General features: G+C 45.4%; 3 protein-coding genes across 4 annotated transcripts in view; 1 reads left to right on the top strand and 2 right to left on the bottom strand.

Moving 5' to 3' along the window:
- Positions 1-3,222: 3,222 nt before the first annotated feature.
- Positions 3,223-3,578, bottom strand: LOC122735648 (60S ribosomal protein L22-like). Its single transcript, XM_043977362.1, has one exon. The coding sequence runs from the start codon at positions 3,571-3,573 to the stop codon at positions 3,223-3,225; it is 351 nt and encodes a 116-aa protein (XP_043833297.1). The 5' UTR covers positions 3,574-3,578.
- Positions 3,579-6,069: 2,491 nt separating this feature from the next.
- On the top strand, positions 6,070-8,322 carry LOC122737534 (disintegrin and metalloproteinase domain-containing protein 1-like). Its single transcript, XM_043979923.1, has one exon. The coding sequence runs from the start codon at positions 6,070-6,072 to the stop codon at positions 8,320-8,322; it is 2,253 nt and encodes a 750-aa protein (XP_043835858.1).
- Positions 8,323-13,039: 4,717 nt separating this feature from the next.
- TMEM116 (transmembrane protein 116) overlaps positions 13,040-26,372 on the bottom strand; it is a 52,398-nt gene continuing 39,065 nt past the window's right edge. For both annotated transcript variants that reach the window (XM_043976248.1, XM_043976247.1), the window contains 6 exons: positions 23,614-23,657; positions 23,088-23,171; positions 20,250-20,388; positions 16,880-17,024; positions 15,619-15,692; positions 13,040-13,633 (listed from right to left, as the gene is read on the bottom strand). In XM_043976248.1, coding sequence (XP_043832183.1) covers positions 13,427-13,633; positions 15,619-15,692; positions 16,880-17,024; positions 20,250-20,388; positions 23,088-23,171; positions 23,614-23,657 — 693 coding nt within the window. In that variant the 3' untranslated portion in view covers positions 13,040-13,426. The remainder of the gene's footprint in view (positions 13,634-15,618; positions 15,693-16,879; positions 17,025-20,249; positions 20,389-23,087; positions 23,172-23,613; positions 23,658-26,372) is intronic.

The following is a 26,372-nucleotide window of genomic DNA, read 5'->3' as shown; positions in this document are numbered from 1 at the left end:
TTCCTGATGAAAAGACCAGAGTTGAATCAAAAATCTGACTTTCAAAAACAAAATTCAAGACAGGCATAGAAACATAAACATAAAAGAAAAATCATAAAGGATTCAATAAGGTTAAACTGCTCACATTCTTATATGGGAAGATGATATTTGTAAATCATAAGAACATTGTTATTGTTTAAACAGTCAGAAGAAATATACATAGATAGAAGGCACAGGTTTGAGTTGACTATGATGGGATGATTTTTAAAAATTAAAATTGGGGCAGCTAGGTGGTACAGTAGATAGAGCACAGGCCCTGGATTCAGGAGGACCTGAGTTCAAATCCAGCCTCAGACACTTGACACTTACTAGCTGTGTGACCCTGGGCAAGTCACTTAACCCTCATTACCCCACCAAAAAATTGTTTTTAAATGTAAGTGGAAAAAATAAAATATTTTATTTTAAAAAAGCATCAAGTCATCAAACTAGTCTATTTTTTAAAAGATTGCAACCATATTGGTCTATTAAATCAAACTAAAAACAAAACAGTAATTATAATAATAGCTAGCATTTATAGGTTTGCAAAGCAAATGCTATTACATTTGATCCTTACATCCCCATTTTATAGATGAGGAAATGGAATCTCTGAGGGGTTGAGTGATTTGCTCAAGATCACACAGCCAGTAAGGATCTAAAGCAGGATTTTGAACCTGGCTCTTCCTGACTCCAAGTCCAACACTCTATCCAATATCTATGTAGATCCTTAGACAAATACTGTGTATTGTGGCCAGAATCCCAAAGCTACAAAATAGTAAAAGAGAATGTTTTTCTTCAATAAAAAAAAGTTTTATTTCAAGAGTCATGAGATGATATTTGTGGGATATGGGATTATGTGTATGTTATGCTTGGGGAAAGGTGTTTGTACATGACAAACTCAAAGGAATGGTGCTATCACTTTTCGTGATATGGGCAAGTAGGTGGTGCCAAAGTGCATAGAGCACCTGGAATCAGGAATGCTTGAGTTCCAATCCAGCCTCAAACACTTCCTAGCTGTGTGACCCTGAGCAAATCACCTAACCCCGTTTGCCTCAGTTTCCTCATCTGTAAAATGAGCTGGAGTAGGAAATGGCAAACCACCCCAGTAAGAAAACCCCAAAAGGGAGTCACAAAGAGTTGGATGTGACTAAAAATGACTAAACAACAACAACAAAAGGAAATGTGGATGCTCATTAACTGGGTAATGAATGACAAACTATGGTGCATGAGTGCAACTGAATCATGGTATAGAGGGGAAATACTAGATTTGGAGTCAATTTAGCTTTGGCTAAGTCACTTAACTTCATAAATAAAATGAGAGCATTGAGCAAGATGATTTACTTTGTCAGAATGACAATTATGTGTGAAAAGACCCAACCATTATGGAGAACAATTTGGAACTATGCCCAAAGGGCTATAGAACTATGCATATCTTTTTTTTTTTTCCCAGGGGCAATGAGGGTTAAGTGACTTGCCCAGGATCATATAGCTAGTAAGTGTTAAGTGTCTGAGGCCGTATTTGAACTCAGGTCCTCCTGAATCCAGGGCTGATGCTTTATCCACTGAACCACCTAGCTACACCCTGTGCAAACCCTTTGATCCAGCAATACCACTACTAGGTTTATATCCCAAAGACATCCCCCAAAACCAAAAAAGACCTATTTGTACAAAATTATTTATAACAGCTCTTTTTGTGGTGTCTAAGAATTGGAAATCAAAGGAATGCCCATCAATTAGGGAATGGCTAAACAAACTGTGGTATATGATGGTGATGGAATATCATTGTGCTATAAGAAATGACAAGCAGGATGACTTCAGAAAGGCCTGGAAAGACTTGTATGAACTGATGTATAGTGAAGTGAGCAGAACCAAGAGAACACAGACACAGCAATATTGTTTGATGAAGAACTGTGAATGACTTGACTATCCCAAAGGACTATTGATGAAACATACTATTCACCTCCAAAGAAAGAATTGATATTGATGGAACACAGACTGAAGCAGGTTGTTTTTCACTCTCTTTACTCTTTTTTTTATTCAAGTTTTCTTGTATAAAATGACTAATATGGCAATGTTTTGCATAATTGCATATCTATAACCCATATCTGATTATTTACCACTTCAGGGAAGGGAGGGAAGGAGGGATGAAATTTGGAAGATTGTTATTTAAAAAAATAAAATAAAATATGGTACCAAAAAAAGAAATGACAACTATGAAGAATTCAGAGAAGCATGGGAAGACTTATAGGAATTGATGCAAAGAGGAGAAAACAAGGTATACAATGTTGGCAAGAATATAAATGAAAACAACTGATAGCTGAACTAAGATAAATTACAATTACAGTTTTGGATCCTGAGGAGAGAAAAATACTGTGAGCACTGGAGTGATGGCCCCTACTGGAGAGATACTGTAGGAAAGCTCCACCATGAGGACATCTGAGGACAAGCCATGTGTCTTGGAAGGTCAAAACTGCATGTGCGTACAAAAGGCTCCAGTGATACAGGACGTTTACTGCTGGACTTCGGTGCTCCTTGGAGCTCCTCCTTCTCTAAATTCAGCTGTCAGCCAGCTCTGTATGGATTCCAATTCCTGGACATTTTAAGATTTCACAAGATCCGGCCTCAGACACTTTGACACTTACTAGCTGTGTGACCCTGGGCAAGTCACTTAACCCCCATTGCCCTGCAAAACAAAACAAAACCAAAAAGAAAAAAGGGAGCCCAAGTCAGTCAGACCTGGTTGAGATGACTTATGTTTTTGGGGCAGCTAGGTGGCACAGTGGATAGAGCACTGGCTCTGGAGTCAGGAGTACCTGAGTTCAAATCTGGCCTCAGACACTTAACACTTACTAGCTGTGTGACCCTGGGCAAGTCACTTAACCCCAATTGCCTCACTAAATTAAAAAAAAAAAAAGATTTCACAAGGCCAGGTAACAAAGGAAAGGAGAGACAAACAGGAAGAAGCCCCATCTTAGACCAATACCTACCCAGAAGGCCATGTCCTTACCAGCTTCAGGGTGGCTTTATGAAGGAACCAAGGCTACTTCTCCCTGCAGAAGACCGCAGACCTTCATCCTCCTCGGTTGTGTCACTGGAGCACTTTTTTTTTTTTTTTGGTTTAGGTTTTATTAGATATCATACACAAAACGTTTCCAGACCCAAGAGGGTTTAATTCTCCTCCTCTTCCTCCTCTTCATCCTGGTTGATCTAGAAGTACCCTAATTTGTAACTCTCCTTGCTATTGGCTACCACTTGGAGCCAATCCCGAAGATTGTTCTTCTTTAAGTATTTCATTGTCAGACACTTCAAATACCTTTTAGAAAATGGCACCTCTGAAATCACAGCGATCTTACTCTTGCTTCTCTCAGTGGTTACGACTCCACCACCAAGGTTGCTGGCCTTTCCATTCACTTTGATTCGTTCTTGTAAAAACTGCTCAAAATTAGCAGCATCCATAATCCCATCTTCCACAGGATGGGTACAATCCAGGGTAAATTTAAGGACTTGCTTTTTTTTTTTTTTGCTGCCTTTCATCACAGATTTCTTCACAGGAGCCATAATGATCGAGGAGGCAGAAAGCGTACATGCACTTTTGACTCAGTGGCCTACCAAAAAGTCTCCTCTTTACCACATAGTTAGGAGACAGGAAACCATTATAGAATACCTTCACTGGCTCTGAAGTGGAGAGCAGACACCTCCATGGTGCATGACTGGAAGCAGACCCAGCAAACATCCATGTTGGGGACTGCATCACTGGGCAGGGCACACTGTGCATGCTCTTAAGGCCTGGGCTATTATTAGTGAGTCCCCCATTAGACAAGTCAATAAACACTTATTAAGTACCTACTGTGTGTCAGTCAATAAGCATTTGTTAAGTACCTACTATGTGCCAGTCAATAAGCATTTGTTAAATGCCTACTACATGCCAGGCACTGGCATCCTTCCCTTGAGTAGCTCACAATCTAATGGGGGAGACAACTAGCAACAATATATAGGGGGCAGCTAGGTGGCACAGTGGATAAAGCATCAGCCCTGGATTCAGGAGGACCTGAGTTCAAATCTGGTTTCAGACACTTGACACTTACTAGCTGTGTGACCCTGGGCAAGCCACTTAACCCCCATTGCCCTGCCCCCCCCCCAAAGCAACAACAACAACAACAAAAACCTGATATGTACAGGATATATATACCGAATATATACAGGGTATACACAGGATAAGTAGGAAATGCTTAACACAAGCTGGCACTAGAATTAAGAAAGACCAGGAAAAGCTTCCTGTAGAAAGTGAGATTTTAGCTGGGACTGGAAGGAAAGCCTGGGAATCCAAGAGGCGGAAATGAGGAGGGAGAAGGTTCTAGGCTAGAAGGACAGCCAATGAAAATGCCCAAAGCTGAGAAATGGGGAGGGTTGTTGATAGGCAGAGGAAAGAAATGTATCAGGAGATGCCTGTGCTATAAAAACTAAAGGCACTGGTAACAAATTTTTTTTTTAGTGAGACAATTGGGGTTAAGTGACTTGCCCAGGGTCACACAGCTAGTAAGTGTTAAGTGTCTGAGGCCGGATTAACACATTTTCTTAAAAAAGCAAAGCAATCATTCTCCTTGGACAGGACCCTTCAGGACAATTTACATGAGGCTCAGAATACAGAAGGATGCCCAGCACTGGATGGGGGTAGGTATATTTTTGATCATCAAAGGCAGTTCTGTTCCTCCCATACCAAAGCACCAAATCCCTTTCTGGTATCTTCCCTGACCCTTTCCTATGTCCTTCCTACCTGGGACCTCCTGGAGACATCCCTTGCAATACTCCAGACCCTGTTCTATCTGCTTAGTGCCACCCTGAGTATCAGCGTCATGATTGCTGGTATCTGTCAGGGAGGATGGGCAGTGCCTGAAGTGCCCTTGTCCCCTCTCCTCCATGGTGGAGCAGAATCAAAGAATCTGGATTCGAAAGTCTGTTCTGCGACTTGGTACTTAGACAAATTATTCCAACTCTCAAGGTCTCAGTTTGCTTCTCTGTTACATGAGGTATTTGGATTAGATGGCTCCCGATACTCCTTTCAGCTCTTGATCTAAGACCCCATCAATACTCACTACCTCTGCGACCTCAGGCAAGTCCTGTAGCCTCCCTCTGCCTCAGTTTCCTCATCTGTAAAATGAGGTAGTTGGACTGGATTGATCTCTACGGCTTTTTTCAGCTCTCAATCTATGAACCTGGGAAGGGACCACCAAGAAGCCCACGGGGGCAGGGGGACCATCACTCAAAGAGTGGGAGAATTTCAGCGGGAGGGTGAGAGGGTAGGAGAGGGAGGTGGTTGGTTTCTGGTTTTGGAGGCCATCTTTGTAGCAGAACTTGGTCCCTTGTGAGAAGGCTAGCATATGACCAGGCTGCTCTGCTTTAGACAAGGTCCAAGGTCTACTTCAGATAAGCACTAATGAGTCCATGGATGGCCCAGAGAAGAGGCTGTGCTTCAGAGAAACTCAGTGGAACAGACCAGGGTACGGTCTTTCTTTGGGAAATAGAGCAGAGCTCTGGGTCCCACCCACACAGACCTGTGGCCCTCACCTCTGGAACTCTTGGATTCAAAGCCAGTGGATCAACGGATGGCTGAGTGCGGGGGAGGGGTCTTCCATGGTTCTGAGGGATGAGGGGAGGAGGAGACATGGTTTTAATTTTGACACGGGGTCCCATCCAAGGTCAGGATAATGTGGTCGAACCCCCACTGTAAGGACAGAAGAAGCTCATTCAGGGAGGAGTTCCAGAGATCCCTGCACTGCTGTTGCCATAGGGATGTCACACAATCAGACCCTGTCTTAGGGTTATAGGCAGACAAGGGGGTCATCTGAGATCCTGGGAATCCTCTGGTGGTGACAGTTAATTCCTCTGCAGGTAGCTTGTAGAGATTTAGGGGTAAGTCAGGACCATGCCACCCAGAGGACCGGGAGCTGAGTTGAGGGGCTGAAGGACAGAGGCCCAGCATCATTAACTGCCTCCTTCAGGTCATGCCTGTGGCTGGGTCCCCAGCTATGCTCCCTCCTGGAGAGTCAAGGGGTCATGGATGAGGAGGAGAGAGAGTTTCCATCCAGGGGTCCCCAGATGAAAAGCTTGGGGTTTGGACTCAGTCCCTCCCGTGTCAAATTGGGGGTCTTCTTGCTGTTGGTGGAGGTCTTTTTTCCAGGCATGTACTGCATTCAGAGATCTGTGTATTACTCTTTCTATGAAATCATCATCCCGAGGAGACTGGTGAGCTGGAGGAGAGAAGACCAAGTGGAGAAGATGCACTACTCATTCTTCATGAAAAGGAGGTGGCACGTCATTAGCCTGAAGCAGAAAAAGGGGACCTCTGTCCAGAACTTCCCCGTCTACACTTACTCCAACGGGATCCCAGGCCTGGACATGCCTTTTATCCAATACGATTGCTATTATGACGGGTACCTAGTAGGTGACCGAGGGTCCTTCGCATCCATCAACACCTGCGCAGGGCTCAAGGGGATCCTGAGCATCCAGACAATTGCCTTTGGCATCTCGCCGGTCAAATCCTCCAACAAATTTGAACATGCTGTGTACCGCCTGTCTAAGGTATCGCGTGATGCCTGTGGGGTGAAAGAAAGGGAAAGCCCCGAGTTCTGGGCAAGCGTGAAAGGCCTCAGCCCAACAGAACCCTCTCCAGCACCCTTCCCCTACGCCTGGTCACACACCAAGTACCTGGAGGTCTTCATAGTGGTGGACAACATGCGGTTCCAGATGTGGGACAGGAACGTGACCACGACCACTCAGACACTCATGGACGTCCTGGCTCTGGTCAACCGATACATGAAGCAGATCAACGTCGAAGTTGCGTTGGCTGGGGTGGAGATCTGGTCTGAGAAGGACCTAGTCCAGATCTCCTGGGACCTTCAGGAAACGCTCTATGGCTTTAACCGATGGCAAGCTTCAGAACTGCCCAAAAGGGCAAGGCATGATGTTGCTCACCTGGTCACCGGGCGGGATCTCGGGACCCACCAAGGCCAGGCCTTCGTGGGGAGCATCTGCACCCCCGGGAACGGGACGGGTGTGGAGGTCTTCCACCACGAAGACGTGCCTCGATTTGCGGCCCTCCTGGCCCACGAGCTCAGCCACAACCTGGGCATGAAGCACGACCATCCGGGGTGCACGTGTCCCAATTCCCTCCTCTGCTCCATGCACAAGTCCATCCCCTTGGAGGGGAGCTTCAGCAACTGTAGCGTGGGCAGCTTCTACGAGATGCTGGCCAGGAACCAAGGGGCCTGCTTGTACGACAAGCCCCAGTCCAGGAGCCCCTTGGGGAGGCGGTACTGCGGGAACAAGGTGGCAGAGGAAGAGGAGGAGTGCGACTGTGGCAGCGTCGGGGACTGCATGAAGGACCGCTGCTGCTTGCCCTCCTGCCGGCTGAGGCGGGGCTCTGCCTGTGCCTCTGGACCCTGCTGCAGCAAGTGCAAGTTTCTGAAGGCAGCCACGCCCTGCCGTCCCAGCGTGGACGAGTGTGACCTCCCCGAGTACTGTAATGGCAGCTCCCCGTGGTGCCAGCCCGACACCTACAAGCAGGATGGCAGCCCGTGCAGGGGCGGCGGTTACTGCTACCAGGGGCGGTGCAGGAGCCTGGAGAGCCAGTGCGTGCAGGTGTTTGGGGAGGGCTCCCGGGCTGCCCCGGCCCGCTGCTATCGCATGAACACCCAGGGGGACCGTTTTGGGAACTGCGGCAGCAAGTGGCAAGGGCAAGTCAGGATCTTCATGAAGTGCCAACCCGAGGACGTCCTGTGCGGGAGCTTGTACTGTGAGAACGTGCGCAGGCTTCCGCGGCTGAAGAGCCACCAGGCGCTCATCCAGTTCCTTGCCGAAGGCGCCTGGTGCTGGGGGGCCGATCTGCACACCGCCCCGGACGGGCCGGACGGCGGCTCGGTGAAGGATGGCACCTCGTGCGGCCCCCGGAAGATCTGTGTCAACCGCTCGTGCCTGGATGTCCAGGCCACGCCGCGCTCCGACTGCAGCCTGGTTAAGTGTCACGCGAGGGGGGTCTGCAACAACCTCAAAAACTGTCACTGCGACCCGGGCTATGACCCGCCCGCTTGTACATTTCCGGGCGCTGGCGGCAGCCTGGACAGCGGCCCCTCCCCCAAGCTCAGAGTCATCCCCCAGAAGGTGGAAGCCCTGCTCTGGTTCCTGATGGTCATCGCCTTGCTGCTCACGCCCGTCGTCTTTGCGGGGATTTGCTTTTGGTGGAGGGTGGAGAAGGCCCGGGCCAAAGAGTTCGAGCTTCAGGCTGACTTGCTGGGCAGAGAGCTCGGCTAGGCGTCAGACCCCTGGCTTCGGAGGGCCCCTTCATTCTAGCCCAAGGCAAGCTCATCAGCGCCCAGCCTCCCTGCGAGGGACCGGGCTCTGCTGGAAGGATGGTGGTGCTTCCCTTTCTTTTTAAATTAAAAATGAATGAATATCACTCCGCTAAAGTCCTGCTCAAACCTCATGGGTTGTAAAGGTGACTGCTGACGGCGTTTTCAATTCGATTCAAACTTTTAGTTAGGTGGTACAGGGCTGGACCGGGGGTAGGAATTTCGGGTCAATTGTTTCAGTCCTATCCGACTCTTCATGACCCCATTTGGGGTTTTCTTGGCAAAGATATTAGAGTGATTTGCCATTTCCTGCTCCAGCTCATTTTACAGATGGGGAAACTGAGGCAAACAGAGTGAAATGACTTGCCCAGGGTCACACAGCTAGGAAGTGTTTGAGGTTGGATTGTTGGATTTGAACTCAGGAAGATGAGTCTTCTTAACTTAAGGACTGGCATTCTGTCCCCTGCACCACCTAGCTGCCCATGAATTTGAATCCAGCCCCAGACACTCACTGGCTGTATGACCCTGAGTGAGTCACTTAACCTCTGTCTGTCTGAGTTTTCATATCTGTAAAATGGAGATAATAATGCCTCTTACTTCACAGGGTGGTTTGAAGTATAAAATGAGACATTTATAAAGCTCTTTGCAAACCATAAATCACTATATAAATGTTAGCTCTTATTATTATTTATTCAGTTCCTGAGTCAATCAACAAGCACTTATTAGGCACTTACTCTGTGCCTGCCACTGTGCTGACTGCTAGAAAGGGCTCCAAACCCACTTCTGACACTATCTGCAGAAGTCACTTAAACTGTGCCTGCCTCGGTTTCCTCGTCTGTAAATTGAGGGGGTTGAACCAGATGGCCTTTGAGGGCCCTTTCAGCTCTAGATCAGGGTCTGTGGATAGACTTCAGGGAGAGAGAGGGGTGGTCTGTGAACCTGGATAGGGGGGAAATGACATCTGTGTCTTTACTACCCAACAGAAATCTGACATCACCTTTAGTTACCTAAAGAAGAGGTCCACAGGTTTCACCATCCTGCTGCCCAGGACACAAGGTCAAGAAGCCCTGAGCTAGGTCTATGATCACGCATCCTACTACCTGCTCAGCACTGTGGGATGGATACAAAGCCAACAAGGAAATGGTGCCTGTCCTCAGAGAGGTTACATTCTGCTGAACAAGTCACTACAAAACATATACAAAACATATAAAGTGAGGGATATATCAGATAGAGGACGGTCCTGCCTTGACCCATGCCTAGCTGTGCAACCATAATCAGTCAGTCATAAAAAGCATTTGTTAAGTACCTACTATGTGTTACGCACCATACTAATAGTCAATGAACCTTTATTAAGCACCTACTATGTACCGGGCATTCTTTAATAAGATGCCTTTAGACAGATAGTATAGAAGGTAGAATGTAAAGATTGCTAGATCTGAAGCTGGAGGATCTGGGTTCAAATTCCATCTCTGAAGCTTAACACTTAGGTCACCTTGAGCAAGTCATGTCCCCTCCCTGTGCCTCAGTTTCCTCATCTGTAAAGTGAGAGGGTTGAAATACAAGGCCTCATAGCCCCAGGTCTATGAAATGAAATGCTAACCTGCATGGGTTTCCACACTGGGAGTTGCTTAGCCTTGTGGGCAAAAACAGCAACAACAAAAAAATACTAAATACTTTTGGAGACGGGGAGAGCAGTAGTAGATGGAGGTGGAGAGGGAAGATGAGGCAAGGCTTTGTAGAGGAAGGGGGGCCTAGAACTGAGCCCTGAAAGGAACTCAGGATTCTAAGCCTTGGGGGTCCTGGTAAAGTAAGTATGTCAGCAAGGACAAGCAGGGAACAGGAGGAAGGAGTCAGAGGTCTGGGATTCAAACCTCACCTCTAATGTTGAGTACCTTGAATGTGTGACACTGGGCAAGGAGGTCCCTTAGCCTCCCCCCAAAACACACCCCAGCCCTCTGTGTCCTCATCTGCAAAATGAGGCACTCAGACTAGATATCTTTCAAGTTCCCTTTCAACTCTAGAGCCAAGATATTACAATGCCAGGTTCAGGCAGGTCCTACCAGGCTAGAAGGATTTTGGGAACAATCCCAGTGTCTGGTATATCTGTGTCTATGTCTGTGTCTGGTATGTCTATGTCTGTGTCTGTGTCTGTATCTGTGTCTATGTCTATGTCTGTGTCTGAGTCTATATCTGTGCCTGTGTCTGTGTCTGGTATGTCAAAGTCTGTGTCTGTGTCTATATCTGTGTCTGTGTCTGGTATGTCAATGTCTGTGTCTGTGTCTGGTATGTCTATGTCTATGTCTATATCTGTGTCTGTGTCTGTATCTGTGTCTGTGTCTGGTATGTCTATGTCTGTGTCTGTGTCTGTATCTGGTAAGTCTATGTTTGTGTCTGCGTCTGTGTCTGGTATGTCTATGTCTGTGTCTGTGTCTAAATCTGTGTCTGTATCTGTGTCTGTGTCTATATCTATGTCTGTCTGTATATATGTATACACACATACTATATGTATATACACAATACATATATACATGTATATATTTATATATATATTTACCTATATGCATACACATATCCATGCATATACTTAAATTTTTCCCAATGCCTGCTCAGACTGCCTGGCTAAACATGAAGATGACCACTAATAGAAGGTTGGCCACCAAGGAAGGAATTTTTCAGCCATAGCAACTGATGAAGTCCATCTGTTTAGATACAGAGAGGAAAGGATAGGTATCAGTGCATGGCATCACCTACCCTGACCAATCACAGATCTTTGAGGTATTGCCATGAATTTATTGTTCAGTTGTTTCAGTTGTTTCTAACCCTTTGTGACCCGATTTGGGGTTTTCTTGGCAAAGACGCTGGAGTGGTTTGCCATTTCCTTCTCTTGCTCATTTTACAGATGAGGAAACTGAGGCAAACAGGGTTAAGTGCCTTGCCCAGGGTCACACACTTAGTAAGTGTCTGAGACCAGATTTAAACTCAGGAAGATGAGTCTTCCTGATTTTCAGACCTGGCACTCTAACCACTGCACTACCTAGCTTCCCCCTAAAATTCTAGGAGCTCCCACAAATCCTATCCAATCACCTGGCTTACTTCACCCCTAATTCTGTGACCATGGTGTGATCTGCTCTGGCCTCAGTTTGTCTTTTTGAGCCATAATGACCCTGCCGTTGGAGAGACCAAACGTTAGTCACTGGGAAGCTCAGGAGAAGATGGGCCAGACAATCCCAGCCTCTGAGAGTCAGAAGACCTAACCTAAAACCCAAGACTTATAGGCTCTTAGGGTCAAACCCTTTCATTTTACAGAGCTGAGGTCCTAAAAAGTGAAGTGTCTCAATGAAGTGGCATAATGTATAGTATCAGACTCAGAGTCAGGGAGACCCGGGTTTGAATCCTAACCCAGAAACTTCCTAAGTTGCATGACCCAGGACAGAAGTCACTTAACATCTGCCAGCCTCAGTAAAAAGAGAATGAATAGTAGCCCCTACCTCCCGGGGTTGTTAGGATCAAGTTAGATAATTTATATAAAGCACTTTGCTAAAGTCATATGAGTTATTGCCCATGATCACACAGAGAGTAAGTGTGAGAGGCAGGATTTGAACCTATATCATTTGACTCCAAACACAGTCCTCTTTGTAGTGCATCTGGTGTAAAATGAGGGCATTGGACTAGCTGGCCTCTGAAGTGCCTTCCTTCTCTAATCTAGGATCCCCAGACATCAGCTCTCCAGTATTATAGGTCAATGGAGAACAGGAAGCATTATGTGAGACCCAAGAGACCTGGGTTCAAATCACAGCTACTTTTACTACTTGTCAGTTCTGTTTTCTGGGCCTCATTCTCTTCACCTGTAAAATGGAGTCAGGGGGCAGCTAGGTGACCCAGTGGATAGAGAACTAGGACTGGGAGTCAGGAAGACCTAAGTTCAAATCCAGCCTCCAACACTTACTAGCTGTGTGACCTTGGGCAAGTCACCTAACCCTGTTTGCCTCAGTTTCCTCATCTGTAAAATGAGCTGGAGAAAAAAATTGGCAAAACACTCCAGTATCTTTTCCAAGAAAACCCCAATTGGGGTCATGAAGAATCAGACACAACTGAAATGTCCGAACATCGATAAAATGAAGGACTTGGACTAGATCAACAGTAAAAGGTTATGTATACCTATTTTATATACCTACATACCCAGGGTTGCGTAAAAATTTCTCCGGCAAAAAGGGGCCATGAGTAGAAAAAGTTTAAGAAGCCATGGATTAGATAACTTCAAAGGTCCCTTCCAATTCTATAATTCTGTGACAGAAAAACAACTTGCCCAGAAATGAGGGTCAGTTACTGATACTTTAGAATTCCTGGTCATTTCTTTTCACTTGAGCCTAGTTTGCCTTAAAACTCCTACCCCACCAGCATGTGGTGATTTTGAGAGGCTGGTCAAGCCTCAGAAGAGAGCAAATAAGAAAACAGAAGAGTATTTGAAAGCCCCTTAGTTCCAGAAAAGTCGGGTTTGGGGTCAATCTTTACCTTTTTTGTCATGGTTTCCTGAGACCCCTTCCTGCCCTTTTCCGCCAACCCAAGTCATGAAAATTCAGTCTTTTGCTGTGCTTAATCTCAAACAAGGTGTTAGGGGGAAGTGAGTGTTCATTCCTCCCCGTATCAGAGGGAACAGAGTCGCATATCTAACAATAACATTTATAAATAATAATCTGGAGTTTTATTGTTTCCAAAAGAGAGTTCCACAATTCAGAGCCTCCCTGAGGTAATAGCCTTCCCAGGAGGTGGGGGTGGGCTCATCTCCCTGAACTGATATCTCTACCACTAGAAATGAATGGTGACAGGAGAAGGGGACATAAATGAGATGAGACTCTACCCAGGGCAACTGATAACCAACCCAAGTCACTACTCTCTAGGCTCCTCTGAGGCGGGAGATGCTGGGGGAATGGAAGCAGAGAAGAAACCTGTATCATCAGACTTCCAAGCAGCTCATAGTAATGTATCCCACGGTCCTCCTCACCACCGCTGCCTAGCACAGTCCTGCAGAATGTCCCTTCCTTGGTGGCTCCAGTTCCTCTTAATCTTCAGAGGACAGTCGAGGCAGCATTTGCTGAAGAAAATCTAGACTCTGGGGCAGCCAGACCACCACTGTAAAACCTTTTCTGGGAGCGTAGCAGGGGAGTCTGAGTGTCTGCGTCCCTCCGGGCCTCCCACCTGAGTCTGTGGAATCTGTGTTGCGTCCAGCCGTAGACCCCACAATTAAGCAGACCCTGGGATGCTGCTGTGAGAGCCTGGAGAAAACAGAGGAGTTAATGATGTCCACCTTGCAGTCTCCCAGAAAGACTCCCTGCCCAATGAGGACCATTCTGTTCTCAGCCACCCATCAGCCTTTACCTTTTCAAAGGATATTCCTACTTCTTTTTTTATTTATTTATTTTTTATTTTATTATTTATTCTTTTTTTAGTGAGGCAATTGGGGTTAAGTGACTTGCCCAGGGTCACACAACTAGTAAGTGTTATGTGTCTGAGGCGGGATTTGAACTCAGGTACTCCTGACTCCAGGGCCGGTTCTCTATCCACTGAGCCACCTAGCTGCCCCTATTCCTACTTCTTCTTTTTTTTTTTTTGTGAGGCAATTGGGGTTAAGTGACTTGCCCAGGGTCACACAGCTAGTAGGTGTTAAGTGTCTGAGGCCGGATTTGAACTCAGGTACTCCTGACTCCAGGGCCGGTGCTCTATCCACTGCGCCATCTAGCTGCCCCTCCTATTCCTACTTCTTAAAACCATAAGTAAGATGTTTTACTCCTGGGGCAAAGAAGTCACATAAGGAGTAGCCAGCAAAAAGAGAAAGAAAGCTTGCCTTGAGATACCTCAAGATTTCTGTTGCTGAAAGGCCGCTGAGGAGGCATGGGGGGCTGAGCTGGGAATGGGGATGTAGCTTCCCAGGAGGAGGATATAGTGCTATTGATGCCCTTTAAATTTCAGCACCCTAAGACCATACTCTGACTGCTCCACCCTTGTTACAGATCTTACATTTCCTCAAGCTCACTCACCAAGCCCTAGCATCAGCTTCCCTGTCCTAACTCACAGTGGACGCAGCCTGTTGCCCCATCAGTGCTATGAGGGCACTGGTCAGAGAGAGAGAGAGGCAGAGGCAGAGGACCTCCCTTTGACATCCCATCCCAGGCTTCAGAAGTTTGAGTTGGCTTTAATGGGGTTTGCCAATTTGTCAATGGTTTCTTTGCTCTCTCTATAACAACCCGAATCTTCACAGAGACAATCATTTCCCCGGCTGTACATAAAAACAGACAGTGCTTAAGGGCCAGATGTGCAGGCAGGAAGAGCTGGGTTCAGGTCCTGCTCCTAACCTATACCAACTATGTGCCCCTGGAGAAGACTGACCTCCCTGTTTCTCAGTTTCCTCCCTAGGGTCCCTGCCATCCCCAAGTTCCCTGAATCTATGACCCTGTGCTTTGTCTTATGTCAACTTAATCTTTCAGTCAGATCATTACCTTCAAGTCTCCCAGAAGTTAAATTCCTTCCAAATATTCTCCCCTCCCCCCACCAAAAACAATATTACTACCCAAGTTTCATGAAAGTATAGCATAACTTACCAGCTATGTGACCCTGGGCAAGTCACTTAACCCCAATTGCCTTGCTCCTCCCCAATAAAAAGCACAGCCTAGACCTTTATTTTCATCATGTAAACCCCACCCCCCCCATTTGCCTTTTTTTTTAAATTTTGGTCCAGACCTGTGATTTAATTGGCATTTGTTTTGGACCCTTCTTTTGAGGTCCAGACTCATGATTTCATTGGTTATCTTTTTCATTCTTCTTTTGGGGTCCAGACTTGTGATGTCATTGTTGATGGAAATTCCAGGTGTCACAACTCTTTGCATGGATGCAAATGAGCAGTTTATAGTCTTAGTTGCCTGAGTCACTGAGAAGTTGAATGACTTGGCAGGGGTCATCCATTTAGGATATGTCAGAGGCAAGATTTGAACTCAGTTCTTCCTGACTGCACGACTGGCCCTCTCTATCTTGTATCATGCCGCCTGCAAGGCACCTCAGCCAATGAAGCCAGTTGGAATCCCATCCTCTCTGGAATGTATTTGGGCATTTTGGCAAAACAGTCGCCTCTTTGGTCAGGGTGCCAATCCTGCTTACATTTCGCCGTCGGGAAGCATTTATTTATATGGGCTGAGGAGGGAGGAGGTCAGAGTGAGGCTGGGGAAGGGGAGCAGGGGGCAGAGGGCAAGGGCAAGGAACGGCTTACCTGGAGAACATAGAGGACCATGTGCAGCTGGGTGTTCTCTGGTCTGAACAGCTTAATGATCACTAGGATGACAGCTGTAAATACAGAGGGTAGGTTCAGAGAGATATTGGATCCCGTCTTTAAGTATTTGAAGCCTATTATCATCTAGAAGAGACTTAGCATTTGTTCTGTGCGGTCCCAGAGGGCAACTGGAAATCATGAGTGGAAATCCCGTTCCCCCTCCCAAAAAAAACCCCTAAACAAACAGGGTCACACAGCTAGTAAGTTTCAAGTGTCTGAGGCTGTATTTGTTTATTTTATTTATTTTTTAGTGAGGCAATTGGGGTTAAGTGACTTGCCCAGGGTCACACAGCTAGTAAGTGTTAAGTGTCTGAGGTCAAATTTGAACTCAGGTACTCCTGACTCCAGGGCGGGTGCTCTATCCACTGCGCCACCTAGCTGCCCCCTGAGGCTGTATTTGAACTCAGGTCCTCCTGAATCCAGAGCCAGTGCTTTATCCACTGCGCCACCTAGCTGCCCCTCAACCTAAGTTTAACAAGCAAAAGCTGGATAACCATTTGTTGGGGAGTCAGAGGCCTGTGTTTAGATATCTAAAACTAAAGAGTCCATGGCCCTTCTTTTACAAGGGAGGAGACTGAGACCCAGAGAGTTGAAATGATTTGCCTAAAGTCACAAAGTTAGGATTTGAACCCAGATTCTCACACTCCAGGTCCGGTGGAGAAACTAGGGCATGTGGATTTAACCAGTGCAACTTTTTTTTTTTTTAGTGAGGCAACTGGGGTTAAGTGACTTGCCCAGGGTCACACAGCTAGTAAGTGTTAAGTGTCTGATGTCAGATTTGAACTCAGGTCCTTTTGACTCCGGCGTCAGTGCTCTATCCACTGTGCCACCTAGCTACCCCATAACCAGTGCAATTTAAGGGCAGCTAGGTGGCACAATGGAGTCAGGAAGACCTCAGTTCAAAAATGGTCTCAGACAATTCCTAGCTGTGTGACCGTGGGCAAGTCACTTCACCCTGTTTGCCTCAGTTTCCTCATCTGTAAAAGAAGCTGGAGAAGGAAATGGCAAACCACTCCAGGATCTCTGCCAAGAAAACCCCAAATTGGATCATGAAGCGTCAGACACGACTGAAACAACTGAACAACAATACAACTGTCACAGTTTTCAAGGCAGCAAGGCTTTGCCGGGCTGGTTTGCCCACACTCTTTTCTGGACTGGAGCTCTTCCTTCCTTGGGGTTCTTCTAACCCTGACCTGCTCACCTGGACCCCAGCAGCAAAAGAAGGCAGCTGGGTAGAAACACACTCGCTGCTCCACCACACGGATCCCTGCCCACTGCTCATCGCCCAGGAAGCCAGTGGATTTCACAAACCTCTTATACAGTATCTGGGCCCGGATGAGTAAGGCCTGGAGAGAAGTGAGAGGAACATGGATGGGAGCAATGAAGAGGGTCCTTCTTAACGCGGAGAATTAGTATGGCACATGAATATAATGGAATACGATTGTGTTGTAAGACATATGAAGGAGAGAGTTTTGGAGAGACCTGGGAAGACTTGTGTGAACAGATTCAGTGAAGGGAACAAAACTAGGAGAAGAATACAACAACATCATAAAAACAAACAACTTTTGAGACTTAAGAGCTTTGATCAGTCAACTGCAGTTCTAGAAACTGATGATGATGATGAAAAAATTACAATTAAAAAAAAGCTGATGATGAGAGGTGATCGATGTATCAATCACATATTTTTTTTTTTTTTTTGCGGGGCAATGAGGGTTAAGTGACTTGCCCAAGGTCACACAGCTAGTAATTGTCAAGTGTCTGAGGCCACATTTGAACTCAGGTCCTCCGGAATCCAGGGCTGGTGCTTTATCCACTGCGCCACCTAGCTGCCCCCTAATCATATACTTTTTGAACATGACTAATGTGGGAATGTGTTTTGCTTGATTGTGCATGTCTGTTATAAGGGATTTACGTGAATGCAGATTGAACCATACTGTTTCTACTTCTTTTTTCTCTTTTGAGGGTTTTTCATTTTCTCTGATTCTTCTTTCACAACATGACTAATTCAGAAATGGGTTTAATGTGGTTGTACCTATATAACTATATCAGATTGATTTTCTGTCTTGGAGAGTGGGGAGGGAAGGGAGGGAGGAAGAAAAATTTGGAACTCAAAATCTTAAAAAAAAAAGCAAATGTTGAAAACTATCTTTACATGTAACTGGAAAAAAGAAAATACTTTTAATATTAGAAAAATAAAATTTATGGGGAGATATGGACAAGGATTTTCTAGAATAAATTTGTTATTTGCATCATTTGAGGGAGGACCCAGATTTCTGTTGTCATGGATCCATTAAAATTCTGAAATATTCTCTCATCTGATGTTTTAGCTATCATTCTCCCTTTTCTGTAATCTTTAAGTTTGATAAACTTTGCATCTATGTCTTCATCAAAGTAAATGTTTAATGAGAACAGAAGAGAATTACATCCCTCTTCGTGTTTCTATTTATCTATTAATAAACATTATTCTGCTGTGACCATTAAAAAAAAATAAGGGATTTACCCCCCTGGGAAGGAAAGAAACTATATTTTTATTCATTTTAAATTTTTAATTGAAAAAAAAAACATTTATAGCTGCTCTTTTTGTGGTGGTAAAGAATTGGAAATTGAGGGGATGGCCATCAATTGGGGAATGGCTGAACAAGTTGTGGTATATGAATGTAATGGAATACTATTGTGCTGTAAGAAACAATGAGCAGGCGGATTTCAGAGAAACCTGGAAAGACTTTCATGAACTGATGCTGAGTGAAGTGAGCAGAACCAGAAGAACATTGTACACAGTATCAACAACATTGTGTGATGATCAATTGTGATAAACTTGACTATTCTCAGCAATACAATGGTCCAAGATGGAAAATGCTCTCCACATCCAGAGAAAGAACTGTGAAATCTGAATACAGATTGAACCCTACTGTTTCTACTTTTGGGGTTTTTTTTTCTTTTTTGAGGTTTTTCCCTTTTGTTCTAATTCTTTCACAACATGACTCATGAAGAAATATGTTTGGTTTGGGGGGGGGAGTTGTTTGTTTGTTTGTTTTGCAGGGCAATGGGGGTTAAGTGACTTGCCCAGGGTCACACAGGCTGTAAGTGTCAAGTGTCTGAGGTTGGATTTGAACTCAGGTCCTCCTGAATGCAGGGCCTGTGCTTTATCCACTGCGCCACCTAGCTGCCCCAGAAATATGTTTAATGTGATTGTACATATATAACCTTAATCAGATTGCTTGCTGTCTTGAGGAGGGGGGGAGGTGGAGGGAAGGAAGGGAGGAAGAAAAATTTGGAACTAGAAATCTTATAAAAACAAATATTGAAAACTGTCTTTACATGTAACTAGAAAATAATAAAATACTTTTATGATTAGAAGGAAAATTCTTATGTTCCTTAATAAATGCTTAAAAGTCTAAACTCTTGCTAAAGCTTCTAATTTATTGATGACATTCATTTGATTTTTAGACAGTGTAGCTAGAATTTTAGCCACTTTACAAATAGCAACGTTACAGGAGAGGCCAGTTAGTTGAACAATAAGGTCAGAAGCCAGAAGAAGGTGAGCTTAGAAGAGAATAAAAAAGGGCAGCTAGGTGTCACAGTGGATAAAGCACCAACCCTGGATGTGGGAGGACCTGAGTTCAAATCTGGTCTCAGACACTTGACACTTACTAGCTGTGTGAACCTGGGCAAGTCACTGAAACCCAATTGCCGGGGCAGCTAGGTGGCACAGTGGATAAAGCACCGGCCCTGGAGTCAGGAGTACCTGAGTTCAAATCTGGCCTCAGACACTTAACACTTACTAGCTGTGTGACCCTTGGCATGTCACTTAACCCCCATTGCCTCACTAAAAAAAATAAATAAATAACCCAAGTGCCTCACCCCCCCCCCAAATTTTTTTTAAAAAGAAGAGAATAAAAGGGAAAAAAGTGGGGGAAACAAGTATAAATACGTTTTCTAGGAGTTTTAGCTGAAAAAGCTGAGGGAAAGTATAGGATGATAATTTGGGGGGGGATGTTTGGGTCTGGAGAAGTTTAGGGGTTTTCAAGGATGGGGTAGACATAAGAATGTTTGTAGTCAATTGGGAAGGAATCTATAGAGAGTGGAGGTTGGGGAGGGTGTGGTGGTTATGGGGGTGACCTGCTGAAGTAGATGGGAAAGGTGAGAGCAAGGGTACATGTAGAGTGATTGGCCCCCTCTTCATCAGACCCTGAGGTAAAGGAAGAGAGAATGGTGGACGATGGCAACGGGTTTTGAAATGCTGCAAAGGGGGAAAGAGCGAATTTCATGACGAATGTTCTCAATTTTCTCAATAAATTATGAATTGAGGTAGCAAGTATAAAAAGATGGATTTGAACCCAGATCTTAAAAACAAGTTCAGGTCTCTATCCATGGTGCCATTCTGCCTCATGACACCAAAGTAGCTTCCAAATCTGAGTTTCTGAGAGCAGGTTTGTGACCCTATTGGGGTGAAGTGTTCTGGGAAGATCAGAGTAACTGTTTCTATAACATGCAAACTGTCCCAAACCTTGAGGAGAAGCCCCACCCAGCCCTCAATTGCTAGACAATTAGTCCCAGAAAGGAACTTGTACCACAATAGCGAGGAGGCTGAGCAGGAAGCTAATCAGGAAGACGCTGAGCCAGTAAAAGTAGAGGGTCCTGCAGACCGAAGTGCTGGCAGAAGGCAGGAGTTCAGCCATGGGTGGGGGTGGTGAGTGCATCAGGAGACACCTAGGATGTAGGAAGGAATGGGAGTCAGGGGGACGGAGCAGCTGTGGTCTTAGCACCAGAGAGATGCCAATGGCTAACCCAAAGCAATGAGTATGTCACTCTGAGACCCAATGGGAAACTTCCTCTACTAATTCATTGGAATGGCCAGGATACTTTGGTGGTCTCTAGTCACTACCAACCCCACCCCTCACTACCACATGCACACTCACCCATATACCCAAACACATGTACACATGAAAGTCGAATGCACACAAACATATTTACACAAATACATACATACATTGTCCTGATAGAGTAATAATAGTATCCACTTCACAGGGCTGTTATGAGAACCAAATGAGATAATATCTGTAAGGGACTTGGTAAAACATAAATCACTATGTGCGCATTAGCTGTTATTATTAGTGTTAGACAATGGGAACTGGACCGGTGATTTCATTGATGTGGATGTAGCCCCACCCCTAGGCAAGCTTTGTGGTCACCTGAAGCATGCTTCATGCTTTGGGGGAGCTATCACTCCTGATGGGTTGACAGACTTCTGAGAGAGAGAGAAAGACCAGGAAAAGAGAGATAACAGAAGCAAGAGAAGGTGAGGTAGACTTTGAGAAGCCTCCACCCCAACCACAGTCATGTGGAGAAGAGCTGGCGCCTTAACAGGTACCTTGATTCCTAGTGTCTGCACCGCCCTGCCCCCCACCCCAAGACTGCTAAGAATGAACTTATTGGGTCATTTTCTCCTTGGAGGCACTGAGAGTTCATCTCTCTCTGGGACCACAGAGCTCCCTAACCCTTGAGCATTCCATCACCTAAACTCATCTATCTGGATTCCCCAATGACTGTTTACTGCTTGCTTTGATGTTTGCCCAGTATCTGTGATTCTTTTGTGTAATATATGTTTGGCGAGAGGGGAAGCTAAACGAGTCAAGATTAAATTCATAGTGGGGGCAGCTGGGTGGCGCAGTGGATAGAGCACCAGCCCTGGATTCAGGAGGACCTGAGTTCAAATCCGACCTCAGACACTTGACACTTACTAGCTATGTGACCCTGGGCAAGTCATTTAACCCTCATTGTCTCGAAGAAGAAGAAGAAGAAGAAGAAGAAGAAGAAGAAGAAGAAGAAGAAGAAGAAGAAGAAGAAGAAGAAGAAGAAGAAGAAGAAGAAGAAGAAGAAGAAGAAGAAGAAGAAGAAGAAGAAATTCATAGCCACCGTCCAGGTCTGGCAAGATACTATTTCCAGAGAAAATGGCTTTTATCCGAATCGCCCCCCTCCAAAAGCCAACCAAACAAAAATGATCATGCTCCTAGACTTCAAATATCTTCTAGGCAATAGATGGAAGTGATTCCAGCCCTACTGTAGACAGTACAGTGAGGAAATGGAGGAAGTGAGCACCCAGTCATACCCATACTCCTCCTTTTCATAATAGTCTCCCTAAAGAGATAGGGTGAAACATTTCTGTATCTATCTACATATCTCTGATATAGTCTCCCTGATTCCTAATTCCCGGATGGGGAAACTTCCTCTACCAATTCAGGTTGGCATCTCTCAGACTAGTCTTAGAGCATCATCCACAGGACTGAGCGGTTAAGTGTTTTGCCTAGGGTCATAGTCACTATGTGACAGGGGCAGGATTTGAACCCAGGTCTTCCTGGCTTCAAGACCCCCTGCTCTCTATCCATTATGCCATGCTATCTTTCTTTTTCTTTTTTTTTAGTGAGGCAATTGGGGTTAAGTGACTTGCCCAGGGTCACACAGCTAGTAAGTGTTAAGTGTCTGAGGTCAGATTTGAACTCGGGTCCTCCTGAATCCAGGGCCGGTGCTCTATCCACTGCGCCACCTAGGTGTCCCCATACTATCTTTCAATTATTGTCATCATTAATAATTATGACTGAGTCAGCCTCTTCTCTAGCCATGATCCATAGCTCATACCCCACAGCCACCACCAAACAATCAAGAATCAATCAACAAACATTTAACTACTTTGTGCCAGGAACCGTACGAAGCGATCGGGATAAAAATCAATCAGTGAGCAGGCATTTATTAAGCACCTGCTGTGTGCTTAAGCATGGAGTGGGGGTGGGGGTGGGGTGAGGGTGTAGGGATACAAAAACAATGAACCAGTCCTTGTCCTTATCCAGGGCAAGCAAATGCAACATACAAACAAAATAATGCAAAGTAATTTCAAGAGAGGGAGTACTAATCAATTGTAGGGCATGAGATCAGGAAGAGTTCGAGGTAGGAGGAGTTGCCTGAGCTGGGTTTTCAAGGAAGCTAGAGATTTCTTGAGAGATAGAGGAGGGGCAGCTAGGTGGTATAGTGGATAAAGCACTGGCCCTGGATTCAGGAGGACCTGAGTTCAAATTTGGCCCCAAACATTTACTAGCTGTGTGACCCTTGCCAAATCACTTAACCCCAATCAGAGAGAGAGAGGGAGGGAGGGAGAGGGAGAGAGAGGGAGGGATGGAGGGAGGGAGGGGGAGAGAGAGGGAGAGAAAGAGAAATTAGAGGAGGAGTGATTTCCAGTCTATACCAAAGTAAAGAGGCAGGAGATGGAATCAGTATGGGGCCAATTTGACTAGAACAGAAAGCCCACGAAGAAGAAGAATATGAAATAAAACTGGAAAGAGAGGAAAAGAAAAGAGCTCTGATCCAGAAAGATAAAAGGAAATAGAGTAGAGTGAATAGATTTGAGCTTTACAAACCTGTGACTCTGGCTGAAGTTATGGAAACATTCACTGGTGTTTCCCAGGCAGAATACAGGTACCATCAGCAGCAGAGGGATTAGGCTAGGAAAAGAGAATACAAGACCCTCAGGGACCTAGAGTTTTGTGAGCTTTCCTTCCCTCAAAACTCCCTCCTATCTCCCCCACGTACACACACCATACATAGCAACATAACACACACACACACACACACACACACACACACACCCCTCAGAGGAAGATGCTTTCTCTTGCTACCATAATTCTCCAAGAACATTGTCATCATTATGTATTTTGTCTTCCTGGTCCTGCTTACTTCACTCTGCATCTGTTGATATGTCTTCCCATGCTTCTCCGGCTTCATCATATTCATTTTTTCTTACAACACATTAATATTCCATCACATTTCAGTACCATCATTTGTTTAGCTATTCCCCAACAGATGCTTCTGGTTTTTTGTACCTGGTCTCTAGCATCCAGAGAATTCAAACCCTTACAAGGAGAGAAAGGAGAGACGGAATCTCACCTGGACAAAACAACAGCTATCCATCCAACTCTGGAGGTGTATTCCTGTGAGAATGACAAATGGGATCAGTATCCTAGGACTAGATCTCAAGATGATGAACACCAGTCAGATACCCTCTTGCCAGTGCAGTACCTGAGGCACTCAAAGGCTAAAGGAACAGAGGTACAAACCTTTTAGGAGTTTATAATAAGAAAACCTGAGTTCATGGGGCAACTACATGGTGCAGTGGACAGAGCACCATCCCTGGAGTCAGGGGGACCTGAGTTCAAATCTGTCCTCAGATACTTACTAGCTGTGTGACCCTGGGCAAGTCACTTAACCACAATTTGCCTCACAGAAAAGAAAAGAAAACCTGAGTTCAAATCCAGCCTCAGACACTTATTAGTTGTGTGACTCTGGGCAGGTCACTTAACCCTGTTTGCCTCAGTTTCCTCATCTGGAAAATGACCTGGAGAAAGAAATGGCAAATCACTCCAGTATCTTTGCCAAGAAAACCTCAAATGGGGTCACAGAATTGGACATGACTGAAAAATGACTTAACAACAACAAATAAAAAATAATTAACAGAATTAAGAAATAAGGGAGGGGGGCAGCGAGGTGGCACAGTGGATAAAGCACCAGCCCTGGATTCAGGAAAACCTGAGTTCAAATCCAGCCTCAAACACTTGACACTTACTAGCTGTGTGACCCTGGGCAAGTCACTTACCCTTGTTGCCCTGCAAAAAAAAGAAAGAAAGAAAGAAAGAAAGAGAATAAAAAAAGAAAAGAAAAGAAATGAGGGAGGATATTTTTATACCAGACTTGAGATTTCATCATTTTAGGGAACTTTTAAGTAAGGAAATCCCTCTGCCAAGACAAATTAGCAATTCATCTGTAATTAACAGTCATGGAAAGTTGTCTGGGACACTGAGGGTTAAATGACTTGCCCTGGATCACAGAGTCAATAGGTGTCAGAAATGGGACTTGAGCTGAGGTTTTCCTGACTCTAAAGCCAACCTTCCAATGTGCTGTCTCTCACATGCCACCTAAGTGTAGCAAAACACTCCTTAAAGTGATTAGAATTTGATTGTATGGGATATTTCTTAAAATAGGGGCAAGGTAGCAGCTAGATGGTACAGTGGTAAAGCACTGGCCCTGGATTCAGGAGTACCTGAGTTCAAATCAGGCCTCAGACACTTGACACTTACTAGCTGTGTGACCCTGGGCAAGTCACTTAACCCTCATTGCCCTGCAAAAAACAAAACAAATAGGGGCAAGGGAGATCATTTCCTTCAGTGACCCACCCTGCCCCCTTATACCTGGCCACAGTGTTTGGCACATAATAAGGTATGATAAGCACTTATTAATCAGTTGATCGATTATGTTAAGATCTAGACCACCATATTTTAGGAAAGTACATTGATTAGCTAGAGAGTGTCCTATAAAGTGGGTAACCAGGGTGGTGGAAAACCGTGATACCGTGTCATATTTTTTTTTTGTGGGGCAATGAGGGTTAAGTGACTTGCCCAAGGTCACAGCTAGTAAGTATAAAATGTCTGAGACCGGATTTGAACTCAGGTCCTCCTGAATCCAGGGCCAGTGCTTTATCCACTGCACCACCTAGCTGCCCCTGATTCCGTGTCATATTAATGGAACTGGACATGGTGAACCTGGAGAAGAGAAGACTGAGGAGGTACACACTGGCTTTCTTCAAGTCTTTAAAGCAATGTCGTGTGGAAGAGAGATTCTCCTTGTTCTGCCTGACCAGGGTTGGGGGGGAGCTGGGGCAGACCCCGGAGCAATGGAGAGATGGTGCAAAGAGGAAGTTTAGTAATTATGTCAATGGAGACCCTCCTAACAATTAAGACTGCTCCAAAATGCAATGGGCTACCTTCCCTAGAAGCCTCCAAGCAAAAGCTGAATGACCACTTGTCTGGGATCCATCACTTGTCTCGAAGCTGTGAACTAGATCAAGAAGGGACTTCAGAGCCCATCAAGTTCACTCTCACTTTTACAGATGGAGAAACTGAGGCCCAGAGAGGTAAAGTGAGGTAATAAATATCAAGGCTTAGATATAAATCTAGATCCTCTGACTATATAACCAGTGCTGTTTGTGACATGACAGGGTTCCTGCTCTGGTATTACACAGAGGATGCTTGTCTGGAGAAGGGATGAGCCAGTAGAAGCCGTGTCAGGTCTTTTCTAAGCAACCAGATTCTGAGATTGACTGATTCAATCAGGAGAGGGCCAACCTGTGGATCCAGATCATTTTGGGCAATAGAGCCCAGCAAAATGGTGAGGAAAGAGTTCGTGATTTCTCCCTGGGTTCCCTGCTCTTTCTGCATTCTGTTTTCACTCTAGGCTACTGTCAAAAGACAAAGGCAGGGTGGGGGTAGCTAGGTGGCGCAGTCAATAAAGCACCAGTCCTGGATTCAGGAAGACCCGAGTTCAAATTCGGTCTCAGACACTTGCCACTTACTAGCTGTGTGACCCTGGGCAAGTCACTTAACCCTCATTGCCCTGCCCCCCCCCAAAAAAATATATATATGATTTTTTTAAAAGACAAAGGAAGATGAGAAGGGCAGGATAGATTTAACCCAGGAAGGCAGAAACCCGGAAATAGACATCAGAAAACCTAGAGCCCATATCCCTTCCTCATCTAGGCATCAACAGGGGAAGAAAGAGCTCTTTAAGCAGAGAATAAAGGAGCCATTGGGCAGAATTATGCCACGGAGCCCCAGGAAGGAGACTGGCTTCAATAACAGTTATTAAGCACCCCT

Source organism: Dromiciops gliroides, chromosome 1, assembly GCF_019393635.1.
Source record: "Dromiciops gliroides isolate mDroGli1 chromosome 1, mDroGli1.pri, whole genome shotgun sequence".
NCBI lineage: Eukaryota > Metazoa > Chordata > Mammalia > Microbiotheria > Microbiotheriidae > Dromiciops > Dromiciops gliroides.
This window is presented reverse-complemented; position numbering and strand designations above follow the sequence as displayed.